The 24,500-nt window shown below is 44.6% G+C and overlaps 1 protein-coding gene across 11 annotated transcripts in view; it reads right to left on the bottom strand.

Moving 5' to 3' along the window:
* DISP1 (dispatched RND transporter family member 1) overlaps positions 1-24,500 on the bottom strand; it is a 177,102-nt gene that overhangs the window by 5,527 nt on the left and 147,075 nt on the right. For 9 of the 11 annotated variants that reach the window (XM_035008626.1, XM_035008630.1, XM_035008628.1 and 6 more), the window contains 5 exons: positions 15,469-15,498; positions 10,069-10,192; positions 9,187-9,314; positions 8,585-8,682; positions 6,013-6,110 (listed from right to left, as the gene is read on the bottom strand). In XM_035008626.1, coding sequence (XP_034864517.1) covers positions 6,013-6,110; positions 8,585-8,682; positions 9,187-9,314; positions 10,069-10,192; positions 15,469-15,498 — 478 coding nt within the window. The other 2 variants (XM_035008633.1, XM_035008634.1) reach the window with 2 other exon arrangements.

Raw genomic sequence — 24,500 nt, 5'->3', positions numbered from 1 at the left:
GGCTGCTCTTGTTACAGCAAACTGAAAAAATCCTCCACTGCCAAGGGTGGGGTTGCTAGAATACAGCAGAGCCTTCACAATTCCATACAAATCTGTCAACTGTATGAGTGGCCCCTCTTTCCTGAGGCTGAGCTTGGGAACCATGCCCTTCTCTCGAGCCTGTCCAGAGCTTGTCTGTAGAAGGTGACCCACTCACTTCTACTTACCAAAGGCTGCTCCAGGAGGAGACTCCAAAGTCCAGAAAGGACAATTAAACTACTCTCTGCCTTTATTAATAGTTGACTCTACCAATCACAGGGACCGTTGGCACAAATCGTCTGTTTGGAACTTAGAATGATCCCAGAACCCCGCTCCCCATACCACTTGAAGGCCTAGCCATCAAGCTGCTTTGGTGGGACCAGTCCTGGGGCGGGGTGCAGAGGACACAACACTGCCCATGTACCCCAAGTGTCAGAGCTGGGCAACCCACACGTGGGGGTTCAGTACACTAGCCTACTTCTGCATACATTTAAAAATTTCCATAATGGGGCATCTGGGTGGCTCAGTCGGTTAAGCGGCTGCCTTCGGCTCAGGTCATGATCCCAGGGTCCTGGGATCGAGCCCCACGTCTGGCTCCCTGCTCAGGGGAGAGCCTGCTTCTCCCTCTCTCTCTGCCTGCCACTCTGCCTACTTGTGCTCTCTGTCAAATAAATAAAATCTTAAAAAAAAATTTTTTTTCCATAATAAAGCATTTTTATTTATTTGTTTAACACAGAGAGAGCACAAGTAGGCAGAGCAGCAGACAGAGGGAGAGGGAGAAGCAGGCTCTCCACTGAGCAGGGAGCCTGATGCGGGGCTTGATCCCAGGACCCTGGCATCATGACCTGAGCCGAAGGCAGCCGCCTAACGACTGAGCCACCCAGGCGCCCCCATAATAAAGCATTTTTAAAGGGCCCTCTATTGAAGGTAAAGACAAATGAGCCAAAAGGGTTATTATTCAAGTGTACTAAAATGTCTACTTTAACAAAGGCTTAATTTTTCCGCTCATTTCTAAAGAGTAATAATTATTCAACATTTTATAACATAGGATAATTAGTATTTAATTGTTTCTAGGTAAAAGCATTCATACATGCTATGTCAGGAGAAACGGAACCACCTAATAAATAACAGGAAACCCTGGGATAGCACTGCTCTGGGTTTTGTGGCAGATAACCAGTTCCCATCCCACGAAGAAGTATCACACAAGCCCGTGGAGTTGGCCTGGTGAGAAGAAAGGGGGTATAGCCCCAGTGTTGGACAGTCTCAGATGGAGGAAAACTGCATTGTTATGAAGCCCACCACCAGCTTCACACTTGTGCTAACGATGAAGGGAACAGGGTTGCCAGCCAAAGCCTGAAAAGAAATGACCTTGAATAAGCTTTCCCAATAGTAGCAGGGTTTGCATGTGTATGACCAAAGATTAAAAAGTTAGACAAGATAAATGCAGATCAAAGGCGCTATCAAAACTAGAGACTAGTAAGCTGCTGAGAGCCAGTCCTCTAATTCACAGATGGAGTTGGCTGATGTACAACCTTCCACACAGTCCTCGAGGACTCTGACAGGGTCAGAAATAAGGAAAGAGAAAAGATGTCATGACTGATACTCTTTACCCCGAGCTGGATGCCAGCGCCCCGAATCTAATAGCATGGAGCCCAAGAGACCGTGTAGGCTTTCAGGGAGGAAGGCCCCGTGCTCCTATCCACTGGTCTGTCCGTCCATCCATCCATCCATCCATCCATCCATCCACCCATCCATCCATCCTTCCATCCACACATCCATCCTTCCTTCCATCCATCCATCCATCCATCCTTCCTTCCATCTATCCATCCATCCATCCATCCATCCATCCATCCATCCATCCATCCATCCAAAAGAGAAAACAATATTTACTGAGCACCTACACTCATAGAATAGGAGGGTACAGGGGTCCTTGCCCTGGAGCTGCTCACAGTGAGACAGAGAAATCAGGGCTCAGCTTGGGAAGGAGCATACTGAACGTCAGGGTCCGTGCAAAGCTGCAGGGGGGGTGCCCAAGTCTGAAAGGCGGTGGGATGGCGACACCAGCCTGGCAGTATGTGACAGGGTGGTGAGATACTCAGGCATTTGTTACATCGTGGGGCTGGAAGAGACTGCAAGCAGGTGCATCTTCACACAAAAGGCAGGTGTACCTTCTGCCATGTTTTTGGGAAAGAGATTCATTGGAATGATTTCAACATCTTTTAAGTTTCAAACTAAGAACAGTTAGTGGAAGTAATTTCTTGTAGCTCATGAGAAAGTGGTCCTTTTCATTCTAGTCAGTCACAGATTGGATGTTTTAGGGAATTATCTTGCTTCTGTGGCTATAATATGTCCATGCACACATCTGTTGCCAGACTGCAGCAGGGGTGAGGTTGATTTAGAATTGGGGAAGCAAGAGAAGACAGAAAAAGGAGAGTTTTAAATGACACCTTAACTTTTAAAACTACTGGCGAGGTTGGGGATATTGTAAAAGGCTAAGAACAGAATAAGAATAAAGAATGGGCCCTACTACGGGATCCCATCTACTCTCCTCCCACGTGACAAACCCCTCCAGTCCTCTTTAAAACAAGCATCAGGAGGCACATTTCTGGGGTCCACTAAGCTCCAGGGGGTCTCATGTGTCCACAAAACCTACGCAGTAAACAGTGTTAGGCACTAAATTTCAAATCTCCTTTACAGAGCTATTCCTCGAGCTCTAACTTCCATGAAGTGCAAAGACTAAGGAAGAGGGAGAAGGGTTTCCAGCAGAGTCAAGATCCGACAAACACACTGTGGCTACGGATGGACGGTCTGCCAGGGCATCCCTGGGGATGGAGATCCAAGGAGTTGTCTGAGGCTCCTTCTGAAAGTGTCTAAGAAAACAAGCATTCTGTGAGGACATGACGACGGCATCAGAAAGAGGAGCCCTTTGTTCTGGAAACCAAAGTCCGTCGGAATCATGAACTGAAATGGACTCAGGTTGGAGCTCCATGTGCTGGAAACACAGGCAGGTGACAACGGCCACGTCTGGCTTAAGATGCTGTGCCCATTGCCAGCCATCTCCCAGAGTCATCACCCCACAGGTAAGCTCTGCTCAGCATCATTTGCTGTATGTCCCACCCACTGATGGCTGCTGATAGGCAAGTGCTGAAGCAGGACAGTGGGGAAGTCAGGGGAGGGGAAGGGAGAGGGGACACAACTTACTCGCGTCACCACCAGGACCGACAGCACTCTGCAAAGCCTCTCGAGCTGGGAGACCAAAAAAGGGTACAGTAATAATCTGCGGGTTGAACTGCCACGAAACAGTTATCACTTAGGGTGTCACGGGACATGTTATCTCTGTGACTAAGGTTTATCATTGTGCATTCACTGCAGAGGCCAAGACTGGAATACGAAGGTGTGTGCAACTGGTAAAAATAGTATTTAACAAGTAAAATGATAACCTGCTCTGTGAGGCAGAATTCTGGGGCCCTGACCCTCTGTTTATTCATTTGTCATTGTGGATCTGTAACTGGCTTGACCATTCATGCAGACACGTCTTGGGTCTGTTCCTCAATGTTTCAGAAGAGGACCAGGTGCCCACCATGTTTTTGCCAGGAATCACATGCTCAAACTCAGGGCCATCCGGGCCTGACTATGAGTACACAGAGGGAAATACTCAGACAAGGAGGCACATGGCTCCTTCCACAGTCTATACACTTTGCAAATGCCATCAAGCTAGGCCACTGGGAAGCCACACACTTAGACTTCATTGCTTTAATTTCTTGTAGAAATAGCTTTTGCCATAATGTTCTCCTGTTACCAGCCTGAGCATGGCTTAGAAATCAGCTCAGATTCATGACTGCGCATCTCGTGAACATGCTGCTAACTAAGAATTGTATGCATGACATTACACTTCTACAGAGGCCACGGAGACGGTGCTCCCCCACTTAGTGTGAGGGAAGGCCGGCTTCTTCTAAAACCCCAGCTTGTTGCCCTCTTTGTGACTTTTGCCACCGACTGCGAATTCCAAGTTGCTCTGGCGGCCAGGGAAGGAGGAGACAGGTGTGCAGCCACCACCGGTGAGCGTGGGGGACTGTGGGCATGCATCGCTGCATACAAATCACACCTGTGGCTTTACCTTTTCCTCCCACGATTTTCCCTTCAATTTAGTTATATTACCCTCTCTGTATGCCTTTTTGTGAGCTACCGCCTCATGCTGATTTTTATCATCTGATAGCATCTGATACATACTCACATGTGTACGAAATAATATCCTGCTTCCATTCATGAAAGCATTGCTTATGGGCTTGAGAGTCCCAGTGGCACTCATAGAATCAGCTGTTGCTGGTTCAAGGCCATGAGGACTCTGTAAATCCTATTATTTGCCTGTGTTCTGGACGGGGGAGTCCACGTCGAGGGTAATAGGTGGATGTGGGATTTGAACCCAGTCTCCCTTGAGTCTCTTTCCCACCATGCATCACGTGCAGAAGACAACCACCCTTTTTCCCTTGTCTTGTTGTATCCTATATGCTATTTCCCACTCAGGATCCTCAATTCGTTAACACTGTCACAAGGACTAAATGAAATAACTTGGTCAAGTGTTTGGGACACCCTGACAAATTAATCAGCTGTGTGGATCTGCTCACATGAGAATCTTCAGGGGAGGGAAGGTCTAAAGGTCAACAGCAAAGGTAGAGAATCGAGGCCTAGAAAGTGTGGAGTTACTGAACTGTTCTGTGAGTATGTCTGTGAAGACGGGTCACAAGTGCCAAGGCCAGGTGCTGACTGCGGGGAGGGATGGAGAGTGCCAAGCAGGAAGTCCTGCACATACTAAGTACTGTAAGTATTAACTCCTCTAAAGTTAACTTTCTACACAGGGAGGGTTGTAACACGTTCACAGCCTCCGAATAATGAACTGATAGCTGTAGAGAGAAGACAATAAGGCAGATATAAATTGACCAGTGGTTAGGAACCTTCGTTTGTGTGGAGAGGTTGGTGACTTTGGTCTGTTTGAGCTGGGTGGAGAAAAGATGGCGCTCACAGAAAATCCTGCTAGCTGGACCGGTAGACAACACACACCATCTTTCAGAATGAAGACTAAAGTTGGGAGACCTGGGACCCAAGAGGGGAAGGTGTGTGCGTGAGCACGATGAGAGATGACCCGGTGACCACCAGGAGCCCGGTCTACTTCCCTGAGAAGCCCTATGGCCAGCACAGGCGCCTGCACCAGGGATCAGGCTAGCTCTTAGGAGGGCGTATGATTACACTTCCTTCTAGTAGTGAGTTTCCGCATTATAGTTACGCTAGGCATACAATGAGCTCCTTTTCCACCTGGTTCCTGGCCTTGGGCAGGTGCAGCAGTGACCGCAGACAGCAGTCTCTCCTGGGATAATCTGCCTCTGAGCACACAGAACTGACAGATCTTCCAAGCCCAGAGGTAGATGTCACAGTTTCTGGGGCTGACATCTTTCAGCTCCAGAGACCGAGAGCAGAGGGCTTTTTGTCTCGAATCCTCTGTGTTCAAGGTGTTCAGAGTTCAGGGCAATCTGGGCTGGATTCCTCATCATTTACACAGACACTTGCACCCCTGGGTGTCCCCTTTCCCAGCCTGTGCCCTAAATCTGCCTCAGAGACCCACTGGTTGCCAGAGAGGCAGGCTGTTCACTGCAGAGTTGAGATGCTGACAGTGGCTTCAGGAGGAAACAACCAGCTTAGGAGAGAGACCATCCAAGAAAAGGAGAGACAAAGTCTGAGCTGTGAAACACCAGAGGATGGGGCAGCTGCAAGGAAAGAGCTCTTCTCTGGAGAAGGTGGCGGGTGTCAAAGATGGGGCCACGCAGAAGCGCTCAGATCCTGGGGTCTACAAGCATGAGAGCCGGGCTCGGGCGTGCGGTCCCCAGGAGTAAGGCCCAAGTAAGTACCGTCATCCCATGAGTCACCAGGGTCAGCAGGGAATGGACTGGCTAAAATACAACCTTGTTTGTTCTCAACACATTTCAGTTTTTCTTTACATACCCTTGAATTATCTACATTGCACATTGATTTAATGGCAGGTAAATTCCATAGTGTCTCCCCTCCAGCTGAAGTAAATACTACTCTGGAATATCGGTCACCTGGTGACATGAAAAAGAAAAGAAAAAGGTTTATAATTGTCCATTTCTTTCATCAGACTCAGCATTCAGGAGCAAGTCAAACTGGGGAAGCATAGGGACAAGTCATTAGCAGCAGGGAGCCTTTCCTTGATAAATTCCAGGAGAAAAAAAATAAAGCAATGCTATAGTACTGTTTCTGCTCAAACAACATCTGAAAACTCATAGGAGTTATATAACAAATCTATTTCTGATCAGACTGTGTTTAGGAACAGTAATCTGTAAGAATGCTCAGCACAAAATTAACTGAATGCCTCCCTCTTAATTTTGAAACACATTATCAGAATGGTGTGTAAAACCCAAGAAGGATCCATTAGGGAATATCAAGAGTGGGTGTTCTCTTTGGCAGCACACTAGGGAGGAAAGATGGCAGGTGATCAATTTAAAAGCACTAAAAACAGTCAACCAGGTACCGAATGTGGGCCAGCGTCGCAGATACACCACACATTCTGGCTGGGTCCGCGGTCTCTCTGGGCCACCAGAGTCTAGAATAAATACTGTGGTAATCAGGGGCGCCTGGGTGGCTCAGTTGTTAAGCATCTGCCTTCGGCTCAGGTCATGATCCCAGGGTCCTGGGATTGAGCCCTGCATCGGGCTCTCTGCTCAGCGGCAAGCCTGCTTCTCCCTCTCCCACTCCCCCTGCTTGTGTTCCCTCTCTCGCTGTGTCTCTCTCTGTCAAATAAATAAATAAAATCTTAAAAAAAAAAAAAAATACTGTGGTAATCACACTAACACAGGCCAGCTGCAGGACAGGCGAGCCCGGCCCTGGGGTCAGAAGCAGTGGAACCAGGTCCTGCCTTGCCCCAGCTGTGGGGATGAACAGCTCCTCTGAGCCTTGGACCCTCATCTGTAAACACGTCTCTCTCAAACAGGTGTGAGAACTAAAGGAAAAACAGTGGGTGAGTTAGTGCTGTTTTAGCTCCCTCCGCCATTAGAAGAATTTCATATAATAAAACAGAGTGGACTCACTTTCTGTTATCTAAAATGCCTAATTGTGTTGACAAAGAAAACCAATCGGCAAATTTATGAATAAAGCTTTAATACATGAGCTTTTATTCATGATTATGAAATTTTCTTTAGTAAACCCTTTTCTTCACCAAATGGCCATTATCTTATGTTGACTGACTTCTAAGAATAAGACAAGCCCATGGAAACAAACATTTCCTCCTCAGAGCAGGACTGGGATGGCCTTCCTCAAGGTGGAGCTGTGGCCGAGGGGATGAAGTGTTGTGTGTGGGCTGTTGGGACAGACGTGGCCACATTTCATGAATTTGCTAATGTTCATCCTGGTTCAGATATTAACCAACAGATGTTGGTTCAGAAATCTATAGTGTCACTCTGACAGAGAGAGACCAACCAGAACATTCAACTAGAGTCCAATTTTCTAATAAGACACAGAAAAAGACATGTGTGCTCCTTCCTGGGACCAGGACAAAATTCTCCCTAATCTCCTATTTTCCATCTCTCAGTTACTGTAGAGTGAAAGAGTATCCCAAGTAAAGACCTTCAGGCTTGGCTAGATCTAGAAACATCAGAGGTCTGGTGAGGTCCTTTAACAAGACAGGAAAATACACATTTTAGGGGGATTTTCAACAACAATTTTAAAAAGCTGAATTCAAAAGAGCATTGGTGTGAAGATTCACTGAAGGAGAAGCTGTAGGTCCTCATGCCCGCTCTCCATGGCTAAGCAGCGACCTCCAGGTGCACTGGTGTCCCCGAGGCCATGCTCTACACCCCAGCAGAGGCTGGTTAGTGAATCTGCTGCCAGCATCTGGAGACCTGGTGATGCCACATTCAACTCTGGGTTCCTGACCTCAGGGAAGTTCCTACACATCTGGGCCCTCATTTCTTCAAGGCCACATTCTGTGGAGCTAAGTGGCAGCTCTTCGCGCTCTGTGACAAGTCACGTCCTGCTGCCTGATGTGTTCACATGTTGGGCTGGCCCCCAAGGCACTCCAGCCGTGGGCTTCTGGACCGTATTCTGTTCATCTTTCTATCTCTAATGCCTAACAACAAGGCAGGCACAGGGAAGGCTATTATTTATGCTTTCTGAATGAAACAAAACTTAAAAAGTATACTTCTGATAATATAGATTATTTTAGGGTTCAATCCAAAAATATGTACTTGTTCACTGGGAATATTTTTTAAAATAATGTAAGAAATTTAAAATGACTTGAAATTTAGGGCAAGGTCAAGATTTTTTTTCAATATTTTTATCTTCCTTAAAACTGAATCTAACTCAGTAATCTCATTAATTTTTATTATAGGTAAATAAATTCAGATTAGTGGTTGACTGACCTTGAGAAGTAAAACTACAAGTTAATTCAGCTAAAATCTGTGTCAGTGCCCAGCCTATCCTCCCACCAGTCTCAATTTACTTGTGCTCCATCTCGAGCACAAGGAGCCCCGAGGGGCTGTTTACCTAGGATGCCACTCACTCGGAATGTCGCAGAAAAAGCTGTCTTTGTGGAAGTTCCAGTCAACTTCTCTTTTCTCTCTTTCATAGTGATCATCTGACCATCTATCATCCCGATGGCTGAAATGGAACGACAATGTGATCCTCAATAAAGCACTTGGACAGCACAGGGAATGTAGTCAACAGTCTGTAACAGTGTTGCACGGCGGCATATGGAGGCGAGCACGGTGTAGGGTACAGACTTCTCCAGTTGCTCTTATACACCCGAAACTAAACCATGTGTGTCAAGCATAATGCAATCATAAAAACGTAAAAATAAAGTACAGCTATTTCAAGTCCAATAAGCATACCAGTAACGGTATACTTTAACCATGACCTACCTGAAATTAAAAGGATTAATATAAGAAACCAACATTAATTTTCTCACTTCTGTAAAAGAAAAAAACCCCAAACCCTCACTTTTTTACCTTAATACAACAAAATCTTAAAAGACAACGAGAATGTAAACAAATTCAGTGGCAAAGATTTTGAGCCACACACTTGCATTTAGTCATCTTGCTCAGGCAATCCTTAATAGTGGAATTCATCAAGCAATGTTTTGTGTAAAAGTTAATAAACAATTACCTTTTGGCTTGTTCATCTGCATATTTAAAAGGATAATTTGCTAATGTTGCTTTGTATCCCGTATTTTTCACCATGTTATTCCACGTGACCAGTCTCTGGCCTATCGCAGTCCCTCTTGGCTCAAAACCCTGAGACAAAATATTACAAATTCCCATTAGTGCACTTTTCTTCAGGCTATGAATGGTTACAGCAGGTTGGGAAAGCAATGCTGGGGCGCCATGTGGCTTTCAACAGGGAAGCACAGATGCTGCTCGCAGCTACCCCGGGAATGAACAGCACTGAATAAAATGGCGACCACCATTCACTACGACAAGGCAGTTTGGTTCTCTGGTGTGTGACCTGTTTCAGCAAGGAAGAGTAACTGTGTCTGAAGCTTCGCTTTCAAAATCATACCTAAGCAATTAGCAAATACTTACTTTGATGTTATAAAAAATTATGGTGAAATCAAATTATGTCATGTATGTTATACTGTTTTATGGGAACATTTACTTAAAAATAGACCCTGCTATCTCTTAGTAAAACTGAAATTCCTTTCACTTCTCTGCGGGGGGGCGGCGGGAAGACATTCAGTCTTAAAGACTTTATGAAAATATTTTTATAGAATGCAGATTCTCCATTTTATTGCTTTTTAGCTTAAATGTGGGAGCCAGGAAGCAAAATTTCCAGGTCTGTAATGGCAAACAAGTTCCTTGACCTTTTAAGAATCTGAAAATAGGATGACAAGTATTTACTTTTCAGAAAGAGAGCTGCATACTCCTGTTGGGTTGAGAAGGTTTTGAAAGAAACAGGATACTAAATTATATAATTTGACACGTATTAAAATACTGAATTTCTTGAGATAATTTGGGGCTACAGAAATTTGACGGGCTGAATTTTCCTTACCAGCAGTGGATCAGAGAAGTCAGGAAGCTCGGGCACTAACACCCCAACCAAGGCGCAGACAACGATGAACATGGTGCACATGCCCAGCACCACCACGGGCCAGTCCGCTATCAGGGATGCATAGCTGCAGGGCAGAGAGGAGCACACAGGAGGCTGCTTAGAAGCAACATGAGGCTTTACTGCCCAAGAGAGCAATGTGTTAAATCCTCCTAGTTCAGACCTAGTCCAGTTTATCAATCAAAGATGCAGTGAGATGATAAGACAGATAGCATTTCACATCTACATCTGTTCCTGGAGAGATCTACAATCTACACCCTCACGTGGGGAGAAAATGTACTTGAATAGAGGACCCATCCTCCTGCAGTCTCATCTGGAACTTGTTTCTCCATCCTTGTACTCTGGCAGTTCTTGGAGAAGAACTCAGCCCACAAACAGGCTCATGTATCCATCTTAAGAATAACCAAACCAAACCAAAACTTCCCACAAACCTGCCACTTTCCTTCCGGCTGAAACTATAATGAACGCATCAGCCTGAGTTCCAGGAGAGAGAGAGATGCTTGTTTTCTAGATTTGTTTAGTGCAGTTTTAGTTCATTTAGTACACCTTTCAGAAGGTGCCCTGTGCGTACCCGCCCCTCCCTTCACTCTCCAACCAACCTCAGCAGCTGGGCCTCGGTTTCTCCTCACTGTTACCAACCCCGCCCCAGGTTGGAGTCATTTCTCCCGGGAGCCCCTCCCTTCTGTAAGATCCTGGGTCTTACTGTCATGACACTTGCAGATCTTGATGTGAACTCTGTGCTCAACAGGAGTTGACTGAACAGAATTCTTCTAAAATTCAAAAATGTATCTTGCCAACTTCAGGTTTCTTGAATTCATATTGGAGAAAAAAGGAGCGTTTCGCTTGTGGACCATTACTCTCAAATCCTCCACAGTGTTAGCTTGACAGCTGTGATGGCTGGTTCTGGCTCCTTACTCCTGTGTTTGTGGGTTATTTCTTCAAAGTCAGACCAGGGGCTTAATGAAGCTGGTGGCCCTAAATGTCGCTCAGAGAAGCTGCTGTTTGTCTCCAAGACAAGGCTGCTCATGTTTCCATTCTGATGGCGCAACGCCACAGATCTGGCTTTCTGGGGGTATTTAACTCACATGAAATTTTAATATGGAAATTAAAATACAACATAATTATGCTTTAAGGGAACACCTGCCAGGGATTTTTCAGTGTTGTTCTTCTCAAGGTGATCTCAGGAGGAAGAATGATCGCTTGCACTTACCAGTGGTTCCTACACATTACATACCTCACTTAATTCTCACGGCTTTCTGAGATGCACTGTGGCACAGTTTGATCTGTGCTCTGCACCACGGAGCAGGGACAGCCGGTGTCCTGGGCATGCAGCATGCTGACTACAGTTAGCAACACTGGACTGCACATGTGGAAGTGTCTGATAGAGTAAATCTTCACAGATCTCATCACAAGAAAACAAAATTCTATACCTCTGTGTGGTGGCGGATACTACGCAGACTTGCTGTGGTGGTCATTTCACAATATATACAAATACCGAATCATCATGTGCTGTGCCCAAAACTAACATAATGCTGTATGTCAGTTATAGCTCAATAAAAAAGTCACAAATAGGAACCCCGGTCATCTGGCTCTAGAGTGAGGCCTCCTAACCACTGTGATATCATATCTTGCTCTGAACATGAAGAGAAACAAAAGACATCAGGACTAAGTCTACTTGCCACAAGTGTATGCTCCCCCAAATTCACACTGTACACTGAATTCCCAAGCCACACTAACGGTTCATTTCACAATGCAAAACCACCGAGGTCCACAGGTCTCCAAGCCCAGGCATTACTCACAAGCCTGCAAATTCTGAATTAACAACTCACTCAGGAAAAATTATGCTAGATAAGATGGAACGATCCTTGGAACATAATTCTGAATGTAATGAAAACATATCAATCACAGACGCTGATTGGGCTTGTTCAAACGTACACACTGTTTCGGAACACGCCCAGTGCTGACAGTCTCCCCTGGACTCTGTTTCCTCCTCCACCAAATGCAAACTCAGGATGAAAGCAACGAGTGTAGAAGCAATCTAGTCCTTTGTCAATAGCACACTTGAGACTTTCTGTTCCCGGCTTCAGCCTTAAAAAGAGTCCTTTACATTTTAGACCTTTAAAACATCAGTCCTGTGCAATGAAAATGGCCCCAGGCTTAGACAGTCCCTATACTTTATTTTAAATGGATCAATTTTTTTGCAAATGGACCGCAAGTTCTGTGTTCTTACCTACAAACCTCTTATCAACAGGGGGCACTGGGTCCCCAAGTGCTTTAATTTCCCCAGATAATGACTTTTTGTTTTGTGTTCTTAAAAAATCTGCAGGCACATGCAACCTTAACACCCCCTTCAATCATTGCTTTTCTTCCCTTGAGCACATTTGGCTTTGATATTATAGCCCTGCCCTAGGCCATGTGCGTGCCCAGACTCACTCCATATGGAGACTTCACGGCTTTAGCGATCGCCGCACGCTTCTTCCACATCCGCTGAGCGTCAGGGTGCAATGACTCCCTCCTCCCGCAGCGCGTGTCTCAGGGGCGAACCCCTCCCAGAGACAATGTTCACACTTGGTGGAGTCACCGCACTGAGCACCGTGAGGGGAAGTCCGCAAGGGTCTCTCCTCGTTACCGCATTACTGCTGCCTACACTGGATATGGCTCAGCCATGGGCACCACGTGGGAAACAGAAGTCTCATGTACATTATGAAACCCAGACAATGTTGTAACATTAAGATAAAAATCTAATAAAGCAGGAAAACCGGAGAAGCAAAGGAAATTAAATATAGCCTGTAAATGTTACTGCTACATCTTTCATTAATTCCACTCCTGGTGAGTCTGGGTTCAAGGCCTATAATGTATCTAAGTGAAAAGAATAAAGTATCTGCGCATTCGTTTCTGAGAAGTGAACCACGTGTGCAGGAGCAGATGCGGCAAAAGGCCCACTGCTCTGTGATTCGTCCTCCTACATGTCACGTAGTCCTGTCCTTCTTGTGCCCGCTCTCATTCTGGAAACCTCTAGACAACACCACAGCCTAACTGCAAATGCCGTCAACCTCTGTACCACAGCACTTCCCAGCCAGCAACCAGGAGGACTTCTCCCTGAGGCCCTTCAGGGAGCTAAGTCCCAGAGAGGACACGGATCGGAGGCACTCGTCCCTCCACAGGACGGGGACACAAGTTGCAGCTGAGCCAGGGATCGGCGCGGGCATGCAGCCGGCGTCCTGCTCAGGCTGTCGACACGCTGCAGTTTTCATGAGTGTCCCTCCCGCACCCTCAGAGGTCCCAGCCACCTTATTGCTGGGCTTACCCTGGGATGAGAGCAGAAGTAACTATCCAAACAAATGCACCAAGCGTCTTTCCGGGTTAACTTTTGCTCGGGCGCCACTGTGTGTGGGTCACCACTGTGTGGGGGCCGGTTCTAAATAGGCCATTTGTACCACAATGGGCCTCCACAGGGCATTTTCTTCTCTCAGCTCACATAGCTGTTTTCCTCTGCCCTTCCTGGCCTCTCTGGAAACAGGCTCTCCTTTCTCCCTTCCCTCTGAGCAGAGAGCCGGGCTTCACACAGTGTGAGTGCCCTGGAACCAGGCCCCCCTTCCCAACCAAACACCCAACCCGTAACCCCTTGTAGTCCGGCTGTGCTCTCTCGAACCTGCCAAAGCCAACAGACTAGTTTTCTTGGTTTTCATTCTCCCTCAATTGAGCAGTATTTAACACTTTAGTTACTACCCCTTTCTTCCTGAAAATCTTTTTCCCTTGTTTTTTCCCCCTTCTATTTCTCTTAACCATTCCTTATTCCTCTTGTCCTTTAAGGGCAAGCATTTCAAAATGTTGTTAATCATAATTTTCCCAGTGGCATCGGCTATCAATTTAGTGGGAGGACTGACTGAGCTTGCGGAATTTCCCAGAACACAGGACACAGAACTCTTTCTTTGTTTGGAAGTAATAAAGTCAATGCGGTTAACGTCACAGAATAAGGGTGCAGGCGTCTAGGAGTAAGAACACGGCAGACACAAATGTCGCCCTTCTGGGATGTGGAACCTGATACAGAGAATCAGACAACTTTATAAATACTTACAAAACCAGGTAAAGAAATGTGTGTTTTTAGAGGGATACAGATATTTTGTGAATTCAACAGAGATTACTTCCAGCTAGGGGAAGGGAATCAGGAAAGGCCTTTTTTGAAGAAGTTGTATTTGTATGTGTACGTACTGAAAAGAAGGACACTAGGACTTGTAAAAATACCAATGTAATAACAGAAAAAATATGAAAGAATGTCTTCAAAATGCAGAAGTCTTAGTCATTAGAGAGGGTTGTATTATTTGTAGAAAAATGGAAATTCATTTTCCTCACATGCCATAGTTACTTGTATAACCTCTTCCTTTATCTCTTGCCATAAACACAGTCTATCCAGACAACGGACTGTCATTCAGACTTCGAAAGGAAGGACGTTCTGCCACCACATGGAGGAGCCTGGAGGGCATCCTGCTGCGTGACATGGGCCAGTGCTCTCACGGGAGGTGTCTGTGGAAAGTAGAGGGTGGCGCTGGGGGCTGGGAGCAGAAGGAACGAGCAGTGGCAGTTTAACGGGGAGAGTCTCTGTTCTGCAGGATGAAGGCAGTTCTGGAGGTGACCGTGGCCATTCCCCACAGTAACCTGAACTTGGCGCCGCAGAGCCGTGAACTTACACTCGGTTAAAATGGCGGATTTTATGCTCTATTTTAGCACAATTTTTAAAAATAAATAATCTTTAAATGGAGAAGGAATTTACGAATGAAAGTTTATGTAGTAATTATACTGTAAAGAGAGGATAAGCCTTCTCTAGGAGGTGAGATTCAAGGATCGTTTAGTCGCCAACATCTGGAACTGCCACTTACAAGCACATCACTGAGGAGACCAGGCTTTTTTTTAAGAAACACTTATCCCTTTAAAATTCTGCTTTTTGACTGAAAAGATAAAACTTCAAAATTTCCACATAAAAGACTACCTCCATTTTAATACGGTAACCACATTTTGGAGAAGAAACACAGACAACCCCCGAAACAAAGGGCTACAAACCCAACTCATGGCAGATGGCAGAGGAGTGACTGGTCCTCCGCAAATAAGACAAGAAGGAAGGGATCCACTGCAGGAAGGAGCCGATGTGAACGATGAAACACAGAATCTAGGTCACCCACTTTGGGAGAGGGCGTTACTCAAGCAGCCAAGTCAGGGGAAATGTACTTTTCCTTCATAAAAATACGAATGAGGAAGGCAGGAATAGCAACAAATGTGACCCAAGTGCCAAAGAGGACAGGGCGCAGGTAACTTCATTATCTAATGAGATGATACAGATTACTTTACCTTTTTGGCAACTTGAAAGGTCTGCGTGGTCTGAAAAAAAGCAAAAGAAAACCAATCAGAAACAAAGCATCACAACACAACATTTTTATGTGCACTTAGCACTGTCCTCGGTACCGCTCCTGCGTGGGCGCACACGGCGGGGGGTGCCCGGCAGGCCAGGGTGGGGGTGTCAGAGCGGCTGCCCAGGACGTGGACATATAAATGGATTGTTTTTAAACTGAATTAAATGACACAATTACCCAAACAGGCAGCCGGCATGCACAGGCTTGATAAACACACTCGTCAGACTCCAGGGGCAGAGGCGCATGGATGCCGTGGACCCTCGCACACATGGCCGGCGGGGCGCCAAGGGCACGGCGGGAAGGAGTGACACCACGGAGTCAGTGAAGGGCTCAAAAGGGGCTTCCATTAAAAATGGCAACTACTCAAGTAGTTATGAAGAATATTTAATTTGGGGGGTAAATCTGTCCGAAAACCAAAACACTGTATTTTCAATATAATTATGTACTTGTTTTTTAAATTTTATTAATATACAATTCACAAACCATACAATTAATCCATTTACAGTGTACGGGTTGGTGGTTCTTAGTGCCTCCACATACTGGTTTTTAAAGAATATGCTACCTGAACCCCAGTGATGAAGCTACTAATGAGCTTGAAGAGAAAACCTACTTTTACAGAGTGGGAGAGTAAGGCGCTGAACAAAGAAGCAGATCATTTAACTGGTACACGAACCCTTAATATTTTACTCACAGTGTTCAAATCAGACATCCTCAAAACCACCTCCTGATTTTCCGTAAGAACCTAACAGACCTTGTTGTCTTTAGGTCTAACGTGAACCCTCAGAGCCACGACTCTCGGGCAGAGCGTACCCAGCAGTTGCAAAGAAATGATATTTTATTATATACATTTTGGGGTGTAACAAATGTAAATATTCTCTTTCCCCCACTCACCCCCACTAACATTTTTTTTTATCAGATAAATTTATGGATCTATGACTAGTTGACTCCCTAGAGGCAGAAACACCCACAGACTCATCACGTTCTTTTGGCTCGAATAAAGACTTCATTCTGTGTTATATTTGGGAAAGTAGAGATGGTCACATCCGTTGCATAAGGAAAACGGGTTACCACCAAGATACTTCTTGGGAACACATGAAATCCCTTTGACATGACAAACAGATGTGTGAAACGATATGACGACAGGTGGACACGAGACCCGTCCGACTGGACATCGGTGATGATGCCAGGCCATCTCTCACCCCAGAGGAGGCCAGCAAGGCGCCCCCCACACTTCCATCCACCAGAAGCTGTCCTCCACCATTTGTAAAATCCTTCTGAATTGCTGCTTTTAATCTCTATCTAATAGAACCCGCAGCATGATTTTTCACCTAACCTTAGTCTTGGGTTGATAAAGAACTCTAAAAACAATCTAATCTCTATTACAGAGCGAAATAGTCTTTTCCAGAGTTCATTCACCTTGAATACCATATAAACTCATGCCCAAAACCAAACAAACAGAAATAATCTCAGGTGGGAACATCTGCCCGTTCTTTGGTTAGGTTTTCAGCCTCTTAACGGAGGAAAAAACCCCAAAGCAGATGGCATTTGCTCCGTGACACAGTTCCAGGGATGAGCTTGAGTTGTGCACTGTTCCCAGAGGACTAGCTCCAGAACACATTTCTGTGCTCGAGTGGGTGACAGCAACACCATTATAGGCAAATCTCCAATCTGCGTAAGAAAGCACTTTGTAAATTTGCAACTCGGGTCCTCACACATAGGAGTAAGCTGCCCGGCACCTCACACCTGAAAACAAGAACAGTTGGGGACCGTGGCTCCGGGACCCCGAGGGATAGTGAACTGTGCCGTGTGCACATCCCTCGGTCAAGAGCACAACTAATGAGCCCACAAAGTTCTCAGGACAGGAGGAGGGAGGTACAGAGCGGAGGAATCCCCATGACGGGCTCAAGGCAGATACAGAGGCAAGGGAAGTCTTTAAAAACTGAAAAACAAACTGAGGGTTCTAGAGGGGAGGGGCGGTGGGAGGATGGGTTAGCCTGGTGATGGGTATTGAGGAGAGCACGTTCGGCATGGAGCACTGGGTGTTATGCACAAACAATGAATCATGGAACACTACATCTAAAGCTAATGATGTAATGTATGGTGATTAACATAACAATAAAAAATTTAAAAAAATGTAATAGAAAAAAAGAAGTATGAGAGGAAAGTTAAAAAGAAAGAAAAAATCTGGAAAAGCTACAAATGGTATTTCTTTGTTTCCCTTGCGTTTTCTCTCTTGTAACAGTGTTTGGGAGAGAGTGGGGGATTGCAGGGTGAGGGAAAGAAGATGAGGAAACCAGGAATACGCCCCCCAGCCACCTAGAGCTCCCTTGTTGACATAGCTGCAGAATCAATATCACAACTTACAAAGAGACAGTGTCAGCTTCACAAATTCCAAGTCATTCTTTTTAGCAGTTGGGAAAATCAAAACCATGAGGGAAAACTGTATTTCTTTTTATTTTTTATTATTTATTTTTTTAAACTGAAGCATAGCCAATACAGGCTGCGACATTCGTGTCCGGCGCACAGCACGGTGACACGGCAAGAGTGTGTTACACTGAGGTCTCACGAGTGTGGCTGCCGTCCGTCACCACACTTCCCTGGGGCAACACCACTGACTGTGTTCCCCGTGCCGTGCTGCTCCTCCCGGGACTTATCCATCCCATTCCTGGAAGCTGGACCTCCCTCTGCCCTTCACCTGTCCCTCCCCTCCCTCTGCAACCACCAGTCTGTTCTCTGTATTCAGGGCTCTGTTTCTGCTCTTGTTTTGTGCTTTAGATTCCACATATGAGTGAAATCGTGTATTTGTCCTTCTCTGATTGAGTTATGTCACTTAATATAATACCCTCTAGCTCCATCCATGTCGTTGCAAGTGGCAAGATTTCACCCTTTTTTATAGCTAAGTAACATTCCACTGTGTGTGTGTACTGCATCTTTTTTTAATTGTTTTTTTAAACTGCAATATTTTATTTATTTTTTTGAGTAATCTCTACACCCAATATGGAGCTTGAATTCACAACCCTGAGATCATATGCCCTACTGACTAAGCCAGCCAGGAGCCCCACTACCACATCTTCTTCATCCATTCATCACTCGATGGACGCCTGGGCTGCTTCCATATCTTGGCTGCTACAAACATGGGGTGAATGTTTCCCTTCAAATCAGTGTTTTCATTTGCTTTGGGTAAATACCCAGCAGTGCGATTACTGGATTGTAGGGTAGTTCTATTTTTAACTTTTTGAGGTGCCTCCATACTGTTCTCCAGAGTGGTTGCACCAGTTTGCATTCCCACCAACAGTGCACGAGGATTCTCCTTTCTTTGCATCCTCGCCAACACCTGTTGTTTCTTGTACTGCTGATTTTAGCCATTCTGACAGGTGTGAGGTGGGATCTCTTTGTGGTTTTGATTTGCATTTCCCTGATGATCAGTGATGTTGAGCATCTTCTCATGAGTCTGTTGGCCACTTCGATGTCTTCTTTGGAGAAATGTCTGTTCATGTCTTCTGCCCATTTTTTAATTGGATTGTTTGGGATTTTCTTGGTATTGAGTTGTATAAGTTCCTCGTATATTTTGGATATTAGCCCCTTATCAGATGTATCATTTGTGAATATCTTCTCCCATTCAGTAGATCGCCTTGTCATTTTGTTGATGCCTTTGCTGTTGCTCTTTGCTGGGCAAAAGCTTTTTATCTTGGTGTAATCCTAATAGTTTACTTTTGCTTTTGTTTCCCTTGCCTCAGGAGACATATCTAGAAAAATGTTGCTAACGCCAATGTCAAAGAGTTTACTGCTAATGGTTTCTTTTAGAATTTTTATGGTTTCAGGTCTCACACTCAGGTCTTGAATCCATTTTGAGTTTATTTTTGTGTATGGTGTAAGAAAGTTGTCCAGTTCCATTCTTCTGCATGTAGCTGACCAGTTTTCCCAACACCATTTGTTGAAGAGATGTCTTTTCCCCATTGGATGTTCTTGTCTCCTTTGTCAAAGACTAATTAACCATATAAGCTTCTCCATTCTGTTCCATTCCTTCTTTTTTTTAAAAAAATTGAGGTATAACTGACATACAATACTAGTTTCAGGAGTACAACCTAATGATCAATATTTAGATTCACTTGTACAATGATCATAAGTCTGGCTAACATTGACATAGCTTTGTATATTTCTGAACAATGAAAATGCTTTGAAGGAAATATATTTTCTGCTTCATGGGCTGTAGCCAAATTTAAGTAAGAAAGTGCCTAAAGTAGCACATTTTTGTCTCAATTGTCCCACTGGATTGTGCCATATTGCCTTTTTGTAAAAGGGCAGTCTGCAAATAATAACTTTTCAGTTCAGTGCTGGTATGTGAGGAAGAAAGTATCTGAAAGTAAAGAATCCACACCCTGATGAACATTCTTAAGACTTCCAACAAAAACCAAAGCATTCTTTGTCCTCCAGTATTTGCATGGATCATCATAGGGACCCTGGGGTGCTGTTGAGAAGATGAAATGAGCAACCTGTAGGCCAGCCTTTGATCCACCGTTCACACACCAGAGCTGGGTGTGCTCGGGTGATGCATTTCCTGAACACTCGCAGGACGTCCCCTCCATGCGGGTCATTTCACATCTGGAGCTGTTACCACCGAGGAGCCCCAACTACCACAAGAAGTACAAAATGAACCAGGCGGGTGGACGAAAGGGCTGGCAGTGGACGACTAACATTTAAAGAGAATCTCACAAACATCAAGCACTTTATACATATTAACGACATTTAGCATATATTAAATGCTTGAGTATGAGGAAATTGTCTTTTTTAAAAAAGATTTTTTCTTTCTTTCTTCTTTCTTCCTTTCTTTCTTTCAGAGAGAGCAGGTGGGGAGGGGCAGAGGGAGAGAATCTCAAGCAGACTCCGTGCTGAGTGCGGAGCCCAACACAGGACTCGATCTCACGACCCTGAGATCAAGACCTGAGCTGAAACCAAGAGTCTGATACTCAACCGACTGAGCCACACAGGCTCAGTCCTCTAAAGACGTAAATGTATTAAAAAAATTTGGAGGGGAACTCGGCATATCAATAACCCTCTTTACCCTGGGAGGAAAGAATCAAGGATGAGTTTCACTTTGTATTTTTGAATTCATGAGAATGTACTGTGAATTAGTTGTATAATTAAAAAGAAGTGAAAGAATTTTTATAAAGGAGAATTGTGTACAAATTATTCACTTAGGTACATGTGAGCCAAGTATTTCATTTGAAAATTTCTCTCACTGATACAGAATCCTAACTATAAACTAGATGAAGTTAACACTATACACAGATCATAATTTTCAAAGAACTTAAAATCCATTTAATACAAAATTGATAGTTTGGAAATTCAAACATTTACTGTACAGTTTAAGTGATGAGTAATCTGATCACCACTGGAATGAATTCCCTGGAGGCTTAATGGAAACAGGGTCCTGGGCTCCTCACCAGAGATCGGCTTCAGTAGCCTCAGAGCAGGACCTCAATGGTCTGAGCTGGGGCCACCGCCCTGGGCAGTTGCCAGGAAAATGTGACATTCAAACAAAAACAGTGAGAGAATACTACAAGAAAAGAAGCAGAACTTAAAAGTATGGTGCAAACATGGAGTGGACAGGGAACAGGGAGATAAGATGAGGATAGAGTAATCCAGAGAGTAGCACTGAACTAGGTGTGAGAAGCAGAATGTGAGGGAGGACTTGGAGGGCAGGCAGGGCTTGGACAGATGAACAGGAGGCAGACGGATAGCAAACTTCACACATCGTGCGGGACCTTCCCGAGCAGACTGAGCCGCATCACAGGGACACTGTGGGGGCGGCCTAATGAGGCAGGGGCTGCTGGGGCTGAAAACTCGATTTTAGGATGAATGATCTGGGGCCAGTGTGCAGGGTGAACCCCAAGAAGAAGCACTAAAGACACAGGGAGCCCAGGCTGGGAGCTAATGCGCGGTCCGGGAGCACGGTGCTGGGAGGAAGAAATGGAATGACTTCAATCTTCCTTTAATGAACCAGAAAACCTCTGAGAATCTTATGAATAACGGAACAAAAACTATTACTATATATTTTCATAAATATATATGGTACGACCAGAAAACATTCTGGTGAAATGTTGAATAAAGCAGGTTGATCTGTCCTATGCACCTTAGAACACACTTCCATACTCACTGGTGTTCAGGATTGATATACAATGATGTACTTTAAGGTCAATCAGAAATGCCTAAAACTACATTGAACATCTTTATCGAATGAACTAAAAATAGCAGCAGGGCCCAAGGAAGTGAAGTTAGTGACAATGTGGATGAAGAGGTTGTCCGAAAGATTGGTCTGGAGGTTGAGGGTACAGTTTTATAAGCACGTTTTTGAGACTGACATTAAGCCTGGCTCAACAAATATATTTCATTACTCTCATTAAGAAAGACATACAAACACTGCTCACTTTCAAAATTTTATGGATCTCATGTACAAAAAAGCAAAACCATTTTGCATTTTCACTACAAACTATACAAATTATATAAATAAGAGTGTGTATGTTAATCACGACCTCAGTGAAGGGACATCTGAATTTTAAGTCAAAGTCACCAGGTTTACCTCAAGGACAGGGCCCTCCTTGGTGAGACTGAGAGCACAGCAGAAGCACAAATGTCCTTCACTAACCTGTCGGTCACCTTCTCCCTCCAAGTTCTTCTGGTCTCCAGTTTTTAGTTTGACTTGCCCATATTTGGTTCACCATAAAAACGATTATTTGAATTCAAAATTATAAGAGACATCATTAAACTTTCTTAAAATTCATTTCCCACATATTTTGGATTACATTGCCCCTACAAAATTACTCAGTATCACACAAGTTTGAGTGTGGAAGGTTAAAAGTCACACCTGCTATAAAAAAACAAAACAAAAACAAACAACTTTGAGGGGGAGTTACAGAACTAATAAAAATCCACTGTATCAAATGAATTGCAACAGTGTAGCCAATCTCCGCCCCCCCGCCACAGCTGTTGTGATGTCTTCATCGTGCTGGCCAGGAGGACAGGCTAGTAGTCCCCACCATCCACAGAAAGTCTTTAGTTATGGTTTAAGAACAACAGTATATAGAGAAACAGTTTTCTTAACTAAATTTGTTCATACTTATCCTTTAACTTAGAAACTAAATTTACATAACTCCACTGCCAAAAGATCGAATAAATAAAGATCAAAGCAAAACTCGAACAAGGTCAGCTTTTGTAAAAATAATACTGATAGAAAAGAGATTTCTTCTCAGCTGGAAGTCCAAGGTTAAAAAAAATCAACTAAGCTGAAAAGAATCTGATGAGAACAAATGGGAATTTTCTGAGAAAACAGGAGGAAGACCCCGGCGTGGTGGGACCCACCTGTTCTCAGGCCGCAGTGAGAGGCTCCATGGCAGCTAGGCAGAAGCTTCTAGGCCACCGTGTTCAGCTTGTGGTGGAGTAGACTCCATGTCAACAGAGTTTGGATGCGTATTCTGAGGACGACGTAACAAGAAGACCACGATGACAGGTCAGGAAGCCTGTGACTAATGGGGTGCTAACCGTGGGCCCCAAGCTCTCTGGCTTCACCCTCTTCATATGTACAATAAACAGAGCTGGATTAAATGATTTCTAAGGTCCTTCCCTGCTTTGAAATTCTACTATATTCTGTGGAGCTTTAGATCATTCAAATCACCACCTGGGTATCTGAACACCAAGCCAAGGCACCAGCTGGAAAGCCAGGCACCCTAATCAAAGTTCTAGGCTGAAATACTTCATGTGAATAATTGATGGAAACGATCCTCCACAAGGGAGGGAAGAACTTATGTTTTAAACTGTTTTGAAAAATAACGCTGACTCTTTATGTGAACGGCAAGAGAGATAATATTTTTGAATGGCTAAATAAATGGTTTAATGAAAAAAAGTGCTAAAAAGGGCTTGGTAGGAGGGCTCCCCACATGTTGGCTTCAGATAAGCGTGCAGACGTGAACCCTGAGGTCAGCAGCACGCTGGAGCAGGCGCATGTCACAGGGAGACTACAGGGACCCCAGACGCTTGAAGGCAGTGGTGTCCCCAAGGCGGCAGACCTGCAAGAGCGCTCAGGCTTTCCAGAACCTCTCACCTGAGTCTCCCACCTACTATTACAGAAAGGCAGCATAAAATCTTCATTTTTTATTTAAAAAATTTACCTTTGGGGCACCTGGGTGGCTCAGTCGGTTAAGTGTCTGCCTTCAGCTCAGGTCACGATCCCAGAGTCCTGGGATAGAGTCCCACATCAGGCTCCTTGCTCTGCAGGGAGCCCACTTCTCCCTCTCCCTCTCCTCCCTGCTTGTACTCTCTCACTGTCTCTCCTCTCTCTCAAATAAATAACTAAATAAAATCTTAAAAAAAATAAAAATAAAATAGAAACTTTATTTTTTTAAGATTTTATTTTATTTATTTGAGAGAGACAGAGAGAGCAGAAGCAGGGGGAGGAGCAGAGGGAGAGGGAGAAGCAGACTCCCCACTGAGCAGGGAGCCCGATACAGGACTTGATTCCAGGACCCTGAAATCATGACCTGAAGGTAGCCACTTAACCGACTGAACCACCCAGGTGCCCCGGAACTTTAACTTTCAAAGGAGGAGCAAAGCTTTGAGGGGAGATATATTTTGTTTTAATGTTAGTTTTGTTTTCCAATTATAAAACTAACACATTTTATTTTTTTAAAGCCAGAAAATGCAGGAAATGCAGGAAAAGCCATTATCCACACTCTCACTACAAAGATCTAACCTCTATATTCTTTTCGATCTATTTCCTTTCAATATATTCCCCTTTGTGCCTAAATCTACACATTGAACACACACACAGGGCACACTGGATGTGTAAAGTGTCATCACCTTGGATTATGAGCTTTTCCCAAGTAATTAAAATCTTCTGAAAACATGACATTTCATAGCCATACAGTGTGCCATTGCATTTATCATTTATTTAATATACACACAGAGTTGTAATCA

The sequence above is a fragment of the Mirounga leonina genome, unplaced genomic scaffold, assembly GCF_011800145.1.
Source record: "Mirounga leonina isolate KUSES-001 unplaced genomic scaffold, KU_Mleo_1.0 Mir_152, whole genome shotgun sequence".
In the NCBI taxonomy this organism is placed as follows: domain Eukaryota; kingdom Metazoa; phylum Chordata; class Mammalia; order Carnivora; family Phocidae; genus Mirounga; species Mirounga leonina.
The sequence above is the reverse complement of the archived record's forward strand: the minus strand, read 5'-3'. Positions and strand labels throughout refer to the sequence as shown.